Here is a 12,045-nt window from a genome sequence, read left to right as displayed (position 1 = left end):
AATTTTCACTTTTTTTCCTAGGATGAAGGAGAAGTGTTACCCTGACATTCCAGACCCTTACAAGAGCAGTGTCCTGTCATTAATAAAATCCAAGGTAAATGTTGGGAAACTGCATGGATACTATATATCTACTAAATTCTAATCCAGCGTCAGGGCTGTAATAATCGTATTTCCCTAGATCTCTTCAGGAAGATAGAACAGAGCAAAACCAACTCTGCTCCCAAAGCCATGAAATGAGTGAATGGAAGTTTGATTTTGTCCATCAGGGGAAATCCTTTTTTTTTTTTTTCTTTTTTTTTAACACCACTTCAAGTTAACAGGACCACGATGAAACACGAGAAAAATTGAAGCTCCAGGTGCATTTTCCACACTTTACATACTGATACACACACACAATTATATTTACGTATTTTTTTTCTCTTTTAGGAGAATCCTCATCTGACAATAATGAATGTCAATGACTGCATTCCAGATGCTATTGAAGTTGTAAACAAGCCAGAAGGAAGGAAGATACAGTTCTCAGGTGCAAGGAAGTCACTCACAGAAACTGAATGTACTAAGCCTGTCTACCTTTACCTCCTCCCAACAGAGAACTACTCCAGCCCTGGCCCCTGCATCTGTTTTGAGAACTTTACCTATAATCAAGCAGCTTCTGACTCTGGTTCTTGTGGCCATGTCTCAATACCCCCAGAAGCTCCACCAAGTCAGCTGGGACTACTGACTTCACCTGAAAATTTACTAAAGACACTAGACAAAAACTATGTGAATTCCCTGGGAGAAATCTCAGCAGGAGAAAGTAGTTTGAATTATGTGTCCCAGCTGGCTTCGCCCTTGTCTGGAGACAAGGACAGCTTTCCAACAAATCCACCAATGTCTGAGTATAAAATGCAAATGGCTGTGCCACTGGGTCTCACTTCACCTTCTCCGAGTGAAAATAGCAGCCTCTCCTCCATTGCCCTTTTAGATCACGGTGAACACTGCCGCTAATCATATACCCGTTTCATACATTTATGCTACACAGACACCTAGAGAAGCATAACTGGCACTATTCTGTCACCAGATACCTCGGTGCTTAATCCTAGTGAGCTATCACCACTGGCAGGTCTGATTTATACAAGACCAACTATCTTGCTAGGTTTCAAAGTTCAGAGGCTATGAGAGTGAATTAACATCCTTCCTTGGAACAGGCTTGCTGTAGAAATGGCAGGACCATGGTAACAGGCTTCCCTTGCTGCTGTGTTCTAGGCTCACCTTTAAATAACACCTGCCCTGACACCTGACATAGGGATAGATCTCATCCACTCAGTACTGGACAGGGTGGCTACGATCCTACAAGTTCAGCCGTTAGTGAGAAAGTATTTCTATTGTTTTACTCCCACATTTAATAGCTTAAGGGTGAAGGAACTAGATATAAGGCTTTAATAAAGGCCACAAACTATTCGTTACTAGAGCATGGATTATTAATGTTAATTTATTCTGAATATATTTTTAAAAAAAAGTCACAGATGGTTCAGACCAAAACAGATTTTAGATTTGTCTTGCAGTAAGAATCTGCAGTTCATTGACACAGTAAAGTTAACTCTTTTGGGGGCACAGACCTTGTCTAATAGGTTAAGACGTGAATGAATCAGTAAGATCCCCACAACTGTCCTTCTATCTAGCTTACCACAGTTAAAGCTTGGGATTGGCAAAGAACTCCTGGTTTAGTGTCAAGATAATATCATAGTAGACACTAGTCTTCTACCAGAATTTTTTGATGACTACCTCAAATAGAAAAAGGAAAGTAAGTCATTGAGTAATTCCATTCACATTTTATGGTTCCTTTTTTTTTTTTTTTTTTTCCCAATAACTATAAGTGACCTGTTTTCATTTGGCATCCTTTGGACTCTGTGATAAGTTGTCTGGGTCATGACAATATACCCTTACTCATTTATATCCCTCTTATGCTAACCTAATAAATGAAATTAAACCATATTGTTGGATATTGACTAGACATAACTGTAAAAAGCTATCTAGATTGAAGAAATTGTTTTGGCTCAGCAGCAGCTTTGTCTCCTTGAACCAATATATGCAAAGCACCTAGTACATAATAGGTGTTCAATACGTGTTCCTTTCTCTTCCTTCTGCCCCTCAGCCCTTAATGTTTATTGATCACATTTCTAACAAGCACAAACAAGGGTTTCTTTTTGTTTGCTGTGATGGAAACGACACTGCCTGTACCTCTGGTACCAAAGGGCCTGTACTGTGCCATTCAACACTATGAAGAGAATAAAGAAAGGACCCACATCACAAAGTTGGGTGGCTGTCAGCTGGCCTAAACATACCTACACAAACCAGGACTTCTGTTCAGACTTTTCAGTTTTTTCCTTATGTGTATGTAAGCCTTTTGCTAGGAAAACTGGTTATGAACTCCTAACATAGTACAAACAAGTATCTTGATTAGTATAATAGTTTTGAGAAGACTGTGGGGTCAGTATTGTCACCATTTACTTTGTGTTCCTTTGGCATGATGCAATTATTAAAGTACACAGAATGTCACTGACAGTGATGACTGATTTGTAAATAATATCTTTTATACAGATTTTCTTTGAAAAATAATCCCCAAAACCTTGAAATCATTTTTGTTGCAACAAGCCTTAATTAAAGTATTTCACCATTGCATTGTGTTTGCTCTACGTCAATGACATGAAAATCTAACAATTAGTACAGCTGATAAATCACCTCATGAGCTTACTAATAATGTGCCTCTGAACCTAACCAGAATCTCTACGGTAGGAGGTCTGGAATCTATATTTCACCAAGCATTCAGACGTATACTCAACTTTGAAAATCACTGGCCTAAATCAGATGAAGACATCTTTCTGAAATATAACAAAATATCAGTAGGAAGTGCTGGGCATAACTTTGTGCTTACAGCATCACTCTATAGTTTTGGCTATAAACATTCCCATGTTTATATAACAACCAAATAAATTATATTTAAAAACAATTCTCAATACTATATATCATTTTAAAAGCATTGCTTTAAAAAGTTATTCAGAAACAAATATGTAATTTATGTGTCAGTAGAATTATGATTGAAAAAATTCATGGAGAGTTTCAAATATATACAAGAACAGAATAGTTTAATAATCTCTTATGTACTATCATCAGCCCCAACAGCTGTTTTAGCTCATCCATACCCTTATCTACTCTCCCTCCTGATATTATTTTGAAGCAAATCATATGATTTCACCTGTAAACATCTGTTTCTCTAGGCTTTTTCTAACATAGCCATAATACTAAAAAATTATACCTAAAACTAAATTAGCAATAATTCCTTAGAAATATCAGGATATTTTGATGGCGGGCAGTCCCAATAAAAACCACATCAGCCTGGAGACTGGTCCTCAGCTGGGGACCATGATGGTTCAGACTGGGAACAGGCTAGTCACACAACAGAGCCATGGACCTGTTGAAAGTGCTTGCTGACATTCTAACATCCAACTCATACTAATTCTGGTGAAACGAATACTCCACTAGAATGTGTATTTGTTAAGAAGATAGAGTTGAGTTAGGCAACATCTAATATTTGTTCTAAGAGCTCTATGGAAAGATAAGCTGGCTTTCATCTCAAAGAATTTACAAAACATTAAATATTTTGCATAAAGAACTTTAAAAACCCTTGAAGATACAATAGAAGATAAAAATCCTTCAGAATTAGCAGTTAAAATGATACATATAACACAGTAAGTATATTCAACTTAAAGGACTAAGCAAATATAGTGTCTCAGTATTCTATGATAAGCCTTAAAGAAACAAAATTTTAGTGCACCTTGTCTTTTTTTAAAAATCAATAAAAAAGTAGTTGCTCTGGTCTGAATGATTACTCCCAAATTTGTGTGAAAATCCTGCTCCACAAAAATGATGGTATTTGAAGGTGGGACATTTGGGAGGTCATGAAGCTGGAGCCCTTAATCAGATTAATGCCCTTATGAGACCCAGGACACTCCCTAGTCCCTTCCTCCATGTGCGGACACAAGAAGTCTGGGACTCGGAAGACGGCCCTCACTTGATCATGCTGGTACTCTGATCTCAGACTTCCAGCCCACAGAACCATGAGGAACGTCTAATGCTTAAAAGCTACCCAGTCTGTGGTATTTTTTATAGCAGCCCGAATGGACTAAGTACTTTATTTTTGAGTATTTTTATTCACTGAAGAGTTCTTAAAAATAGAACAAGCTTTCTGAAGTTCACCTATATTATCACATATTTCAAAGATCAGCTGATGATTAACTACTTTTTAGTTTACTTGGGGGCCTACTGTTTTTGTTGAAAAATATACATTTATAAATGGAAAGCAATGGGAAAATGATATACAGAAATGTGCTTAAAGACCAAAATATCCAAAACAAATCTATTTCTAAAAGCAAGACATACATTTTACCACATTTAATAAACTATAACAGACCCTACCTAGCTTTGACACTGAATTTTATTTTCGAGGCTTGGTAATTTCCTTTGTGGTATTTTCTTTTGCCACTAGGTGGCCGTAGGTCACCCTCATCATTTATATTAATTCCTCAAAAAATTCAGAATTGTTCTAAAGATCGACTCGTTTTTTCAAATCCCTGATTATGATTTGATGTAGGAAAAAAAAAAACTGTAAAGGCTATGTGTTTGATTAGATTATGAAGAATGTTTAAGAATGTGTGAATGGTTATTTTAACACATTTGGAACAAGCTACTAGCATGTTACTGAACTCGATTCATATCTGTGGTAACTAAAAGTCACTTTTACTGGATATCACATATATCAGCCTCAGTAGTATATTATTCAAATCAACACTGACTGTTCTAAAACTTCAAATAAACAATACAAGTTTAAAAATTTTAAGTACATTTTATTAAGAATGTATCCCTTTGATAAGATTATGATTCAGGAGGCTTTTAATGCCCTTGACATAAAATGTACACATTATACAAAAACAAAACAACAAAAAATCAAGGTGAGCAAAACCATTTGGGGACAAACCTTATTTAAATTATACACAACTCAATGAAATATTCTTACGGAAAATATATAAATACTTTATCTTTCTATGTTACAGTTATACAATATAAATCATATTTCAATGTCTGTTCAGTGACCTACAAACACCAGAACCTCCAAATATGTAGCAGCGTATTACTAAATAAAAAAGAAGAAAATCATGTGGTCAGGGAGCATTAATCTGAGATTCTTTTCACAATCCCTTACCACTTTTCAAAACTAATTTACACCATTTGTTTTACAATGCAGCTTTAGGGTTTCTGACAGGCCAGTAATAGAACATTTTTCAACTATTATCTATGAAAATTTTTATCTCCCTCCCTTTCTGCCCCAAAACTTTGCATTTTGTGCTAAATCAACCTTTTTAGTGGCAAAATTACAAGGTATACTTTATTTTGGCATAAATTATATTTTTCAAATTAAATATTTTATAAAGAAAGTCAAACAAAATGTGCAATTTATGCATGCTGTGGCAGAGCTATCCACCTACTTTACAAAAATATTCCAAAGGGTAGATAATCCACTTTCTGTGGGAATCTCATAAACCTACTATGAATGAAAAATACCCTGGGCACCTGGAACTGAAAGAAAAAAAGAATACTCTTACAAAGATTCTTAGATTTCAATATCGTTTGATAAGCACTGCTATTAATTTTACTGGTATGCTTTTATAATAAAACTCTTATTGTAGTATTACTCTTGAAAGTAAACTGGTAATAATTTATTTCTTGAATGGGAAACAAGAGACCTTTCCCAACCTACATTTTAGAAAATCTGCAATGTTCTTTTATTCCAATATCAGTTCTCACAAAACTCTGGCAATTAATTCTATTTTTTTTCCCATGTTTGAATGGATTGTGAATGAGACAAAACTAGAAGTGTAGGACAAAGGGGAAAAACTTTACTTCCAAAGGATCTTTCCCAAGGTAGTTTACAAAGCTCATCTCACACAAAATTAGCACCTCACTCTTACCATGCAAAAATAATTGCAGTAATAATTTGGATGATAATTTGACTGGTTTTTATTGCTTAATGATCTGTGCTTTAATGTGGGGATAAAAGGCATCCTCTGAATGGAATGAAAAAAAGTTATATAAATATCAGTAGACAAATCTAAATAAGCATTGACACCTCACTGTTGAATACTTTGCCATTGTAATATGCCCTGAAAAACTCAGCTTTAATTATTTCAAGCTCTGGATAAAAGAGCTGAAAACTATCCACCATTTCAAAAGGACTTTTACACATGATGTTAGAGTAACAAGTGTAATAATTTATATATCTACCTCCAAAGAGCCTCTTTTAATGTCATTGTCTAACAGAATGTCCTTATGCTACCAATCTTTATTAGAAAAAAATTTAATTAGGGAGAAGAGACTTTCCCCTCTCCAATCTACCTAAGCATAAACAGGAAATAAAACTATAAGAAATTTTAGACCATATTTAATTACAAACACTAATTTCTAATTTCCTTATTTATCAGTATTTACTTAGTATGTGAAGCTGAAATCTGTTCTTGAAAAAAATTTTTCAATTAGAAATAACGATTCACTTTACAATTAGAAATTCACAGTTTATAACCAGCACAACTGCTCAAATTCCTCCAAATTATCAATAATTAGCAATAGTATAAATTTATATGGACTAAGATTAATTCTAAAATCTCAAAAAACTACATTATTGACATTATTTTGGTGTTTTATAGTCAGATAATATTATTTATAGACACTTTTCTCAATGATTTCTATTACCACTGACACCATTCCTAATCTCTTCTGCTATAATTTATTATTTTTAAACACCTAAGTTAATCACTTGGCACTCCATGTGAGCGTTTTTCATCATTAAAGTCTACTTTTATATAAACGAGTACTCAAAGAAAACATATTAGACCTGTCAGTGAAACATGGATAAACCAAATAGCACTATACATTTAAGTACATTTTTTTCTTAAAGTACTGATAACCACAAAGCTCTGAGTGTCTCCCCAAACTAAGTGCTATAGGCAAATATCATGATGTATACACACAAGTCTTTCAAAGTAACAGTCAAAAAAACTGTTCAGGCTAACAGTAACGAAGACTTCATTTTAGGATGGATGAGTGAGGTGGGGTCCAGGGATGGGGATAGTTGCGTGTGTGTGACCAGAAAGAATTACTGTTAACTTCTGAGGGATTAAACCACAGATTTTATACTTTATATTAACTGAGGTAGTGTTTAAAATGAATGTCTAAAATATGTTAATCCCATTGTGAATAAGATTACTATATTACCTCCTTTGGAGTTTTTAACCACTATTTGGTCTAGTATCTCTGACATTTGGTTCTCTGGAAGGCAGTTTAATCATCCAAGACCAAAGACCAAGGTGACAGGTAACGTTCTTAAAAGTACTGTTGACATTTAAATAAACACTTGGGTTCAGTGATAAGTTAAAGTGTAAAAAGAAGTGTTTGTTTTATCTTCAACTGAATTTTATGAGAGAAAATCTGAAGAACCACTTTTTTAACATAAGCAGCAGCTTACAGCCCTTATCTGCTTTGTTATAACGTAAGTTGCTACACAGTGCACATAAGAACAATTCACTGAAGTGCAGTCAGAGGTGTTGTGAAGTGAGATGAAATGCTTCATCCCAGCTGGAACTTTCAGTGCCAGTAAGTTAAAAAAAAAAAAAAAATCTCTGTGAGTTACATTTTCTAGTTCACAGGGTTCTTTACAGAGATCTCAGAGAACAAGCCCATTATAAAAAGGATTTGTAATACAGGAAAATATTAATCAATGTACTATGACTGTGTCAAAGCTGATGTATAACTGTAAAAATGGTATACACAAATGGAATTAAAAAAGGGTCCTAATCAGTCCAGCTGGATTTTTTTTCTATTTATATATAGACCTCAAAAAGATAATCCTTTCATTTACAAGCATTCTAATGATGATGGCCATGCTATTTTTATATACAAATTTGCATATATGTTTAATTCCTGTAAAGATTTCCAAATATCTTTAGACATACACAAATTAAACATACGACTAAACAAAACTTTGCCCTCATCAACTTAACAACTTCACAAGTGTGATAAAGGCAATAACTGTACTCATAAACTCACCTATCACTGCATTTAGTTTGTGCAAAACATGAACACTGATATAAAAATTAAATTACTGCTGCTTTAAAATTTGGTACTTAAGGCTTTTCACTACAATTTTTAATCATCATAACAGTGCCATTAAAAGGAATTATGGCTCTTCTTTTCCCATGGAATGTGTAGTAAATCATAGGCAAACATCTTTTCCTCTAGAGATGCAAAGTATTATTTAATGCTTTCTTTTGCTTTAGGTCTAAATTAATAGTGCTTGTTCAAGTTCCTGTTTAAAATGGTGATATGGGAAGTTGATGAAAACAGAAATCCACTAAAAATATATGCATTCTATAAATGGGAAATATCTGAATTATAAAATGATTTTCTGATTTTAATCAGGAACTGTAGTGAAAAACCTTAACAGGTTCAAATAGCCTATAATAACACATTGCAACAAAACTGAGAGAAGGGAAACAAATAAAAAACTTTAAGCAAGTCTAGTAACAAAATAACTTATAAATCCTGGATTGCTGAGGCTCTTCTTCTGCTTTGAGGTTACAAACCTCTTGAAGTAGTGTTACAAACATTAAGGAAAATATGGAAGGGCCAAAGTTCCCCCTCTCCTACCAGCAGTTATAGCACACCCCATTGTAGTAACAGGATGCAGCCTCAGAGACACTGATTCCTGGTTTCCATGAATTAGTTAGCAAACAAGGCATCTTTTTATTTACCCTAAAAAAAGAATTCAGAAATAACTGTGTGTAGGGTGCTTCTGCATATCCTGTTATTGTTCACTGTTACTACACACTTAAAATGAAAAAATAGAAAACCTATGTAGGTATTCAGTGCTTGGCTCTTGCACACGCTAGTAACTAAAACTCTTAAAACTGTGGTAATGAACAATGAATCCTCAAAAGGGCTCAGTGGGGGACAAAGGAAGTTGTTTTGGTTAGGGAAGTCTGCAGTTTCAACTGGTCATGTACCAATCATTGCTGGAACAGTGTACAGGATAATCCTGTCATTGCTGCCCAGTCAGTCAGCATTTTCTGAGGCATTTATGAACTCCATAAATATGAATATATATAGTATCCCTCTATATACATCATAAATATGAGGTCAGGATTCAGCTGATGTATCAACTATAGGCTGCTTTGGTGGTGTTGCCAACACAGCCTCTGCTTCTTCATGCATCTAGGAAAGAAGTGGTATATTTTAAACAGATATAATCTCTCTTTCAATTTAATTCAAACACAGTATTCTTGAAAGATAAATGTCAGAAGTACAAATCCTACTTACTTGTAAAAACTGTACATCTTGAAATAACTCTTGTATGAACCTCCGACATGGAAGTCTAAATGTGCAGTGTGACAGCAAATGGGAAACCTCAGAGTAAAGGCATATGTCGTCAAATGTTTGAGGATACTTCTCTTTAATTCTAAAATGAAAGACAAGACCATGGTGTGATAAAAACTGTAATAATGACTTGACTACTTTTCCTCCAAAGTATCACTTTTTAAATATTTTTTTCTCCAGATATTGATTAAATGGCATATTTGTGGTAAGAATATAAAATATTAAATATTCCTACCTCATACATTTTGTTATTTTTTAAAATAATCAAAATCCAAATGCTTCCTGAGAAGGTAGAAATGTTCTTTTCCACTAACATGAGAAATTGCTAAATTTATCAGTCTAGAATGACTAAAATATTTTCAAAATTAAGTTTTCAAATGGAAATATGTTTTTAAAATTAGACTAAAGTTATTGACATCCTTGACTGAGCTACCTCTTTCTATCTTTCAACCTTCAAACAGTGGCTTTTACCTAGGACAGCATCTCAGAATCAGCTGTGGGGTGAGTGGGGTAATATACAGTTTAAGGACGCCCTAGTGCTAGAGCTTCTGGTCAGAAGGTCTGAAGTGGGGCCCTGGCATCTGCATCACTGTTTGTTTGCTTGCTTGTTTGTTTCTAAGCCCTGCAAAAAACCCTGACGTGCATTTCTTGTGAGGACCAATGCTTTAAATATTACAAACCAAAAATGCTAAAATATTCGGCCTGAATTTTCTTTTCTGTTGCTGTGATTTAGAAAAACAATAAAAATTCTGAGACTTTTACTAAGATAAAGAAAAAACAGGGAAAAATAAAAACAAGAAAATATCATTTGTTTTATGTAGGCGAGCTTTTCTCAGACTTTTTGGTCTTAAGATTCCTTTCTTATAAATTATTGACCCCAATATTTTTGTGGATTATAGCCATTGATAATTACCATATTAGAAATTAAAATAGAGAAAAATCTCAAAATATCAATTCATTCAAAAGATAAACCCATTACATGTTAACATAAATACATATATTTTAATGAAAAATAACTATATTTTCCAAAACCGAAAAAGAAGGAAGAGCGGTATTGTTTTACATTTTCACAGATCTCTTTAAAGTCTGGCTTAATAGAAGATAGCTGGATTTACATACTTGCTTATGCATTTAACCTGTTACCATATATTACTTTGGTTGAAGTTCATGAAGAAAATCTAGCCTCACAGAGATATGCCATGCTAATATAAACTAATTAGTCTAACTTATTACAAGTACCATTTTCACCATAAAAAACAGAAAAAACAAAGAATATTCATGTTTAGTATTAACTTACGTTAAAAGCCCAGTTTCATGACATTTAGTTGAAACTGAACTACTCAAATTAATGACTAATCTTAGAACTTCTTTGCGAAGGAGTATACGGCACATTGGTGTATCATCTGGAATTGTTTTAACACCTGAAAAGAAGATTAAAATATTTTATCTATATCACAATAGAAAATGATTATACCTCATGGAATTTATTGTTAAACTTTACCTAAAAATCTGAGTCTGAGATAAATTGCACATGATTTGCTGATCATTTTGGGAACAAAATTCTTTCTAACGAAAGCAGATAACTAAGAGGGTACATATCAGAGTCTGATATAGGTGCAACAGTTGGCTGAATATGCCTCACTAAAACTGATTTGTCAGAGTTTTGAGACAACTTTAATTAACATTATTTATGAACAATAACAACAAAAACAAAAACTGAGTTTTATTAGCAATGCTTGGATTTGAATCTGAAAACTTACCTAGTAGCAATTCTGTGCTTTTGGTGCTGCTGGCTGAGCCTTCTTGAGACACGCCATCACTGCATCCAGAAATCCCTGAAAACTTAGAGGGAACCACTTCTAAGGGATTATGGATAGTCTGTTCACACCAATCAGAATATGGAATGTCTTGAAGGTCTGAAGGCAAAATTAATTATTTCAATTAAAGTATCACAATGGCTTAATTCCTATGTTTATACTACATACTATAGAGAGGATTCCTTATAATTTCTTTCAAGTTTTCAACAATTATTTTCCATGAAGATGTTGAAAGTAAATTTGGACTACTCAGATAGAAAAATTTGTTAAATTCTAAAGACATTTATAATAAAATTTCATTTTCATAAATTACAAATATATTAATATGTGATTATTTGAAAATTCAAATAAAGATGTATATAGAATAAAAAATGAAGGCACTTTATCCGTCCCTTCCCTCCAACCCCCAAACTAAACACCACTCTCCATAGGAAGATATGGTTAAACGTCTGATATATAATTTCAGATCTTTTGCAATTAAAAAAAATTTTTTTTTGCTCTTTGGGTAAAAAGTGGGATGATATATATACACACACATACATATATATGTATATATTATTTTATGACTTGCTTTATCCACCATTTGATAATTACCAATATAAGAATCATACTTCCCTGACTTATCAGTTTATTCACTAGAATTAAATTTACTACATACTAAGATGGAATTTTGAACTCAACATCTTAGTGTTACGAAAATGATATCAATTTTTTTTTTTTATTTAAAAATTTCCTGAGCACTTTAAGTAATTAGAACAAATGGAAA

General features: G+C 33.5%; 2 protein-coding genes across 7 annotated transcripts in view; one reads left to right on the top strand and one right to left on the bottom strand.

The window, feature by feature from the left end:
* Nucleotides 1–2,659, top strand: part of OSMR (oncostatin M receptor) — a 38,772-nt gene extending 36,113 nt beyond the window's left edge. For both annotated transcript variants that reach the window (XM_039842621.1, XM_039842620.1), the window contains exons 17-18: nt 22–94; nt 427–2,659. In XM_039842621.1, the coding sequence (XP_039698555.1) occupies nt 22–94; nt 427–987 (634 nt within the window). In that variant the 3' untranslated portion in view covers nt 988–2,659. The remainder of the gene's footprint in view (nt 1–21; nt 95–426) is intronic.
* Nucleotides 2,660–4,862: 2,203 nt separating this feature from the next.
* Nucleotides 4,863–12,045, bottom strand: part of RICTOR (RPTOR independent companion of MTOR complex 2) — a 100,555-nt gene continuing 93,372 nt past the window's right edge. For 4 of the 5 annotated variants that reach the window (XM_039842616.1, XM_039842613.1, XM_039842618.1 and 1 more), the window contains 4 exons: nt 11,223–11,378; nt 10,760–10,883; nt 9,406–9,544; nt 4,863–9,300 (listed from right to left, as the gene is read on the bottom strand). In XM_039842616.1, the coding sequence (XP_039698550.1) occupies nt 9,226–9,300; nt 9,406–9,544; nt 10,760–10,883; nt 11,223–11,378 (494 nt within the window). In that variant the 3' untranslated portion in view covers nt 4,863–9,225. The remainder of the gene's footprint in view (nt 9,301–9,405; nt 9,545–10,759; nt 10,884–11,222; nt 11,379–12,045) is intronic. The other variant, XM_039842614.1, reaches the window with a different exon arrangement.

Source organism: Pteropus medius, unplaced genomic scaffold, assembly GCF_902729225.1.
Source record: "Pteropus medius unplaced genomic scaffold, Ma_sr-lr_union100, whole genome shotgun sequence".
Taxonomy (NCBI): Eukaryota; Metazoa; Chordata; class Mammalia; order Chiroptera; family Pteropodidae; genus Pteropus; species Pteropus medius.
Note: the sequence above shows the minus strand (reverse complement) of the source record. Positions and strands in the feature narration are given on the sequence as shown.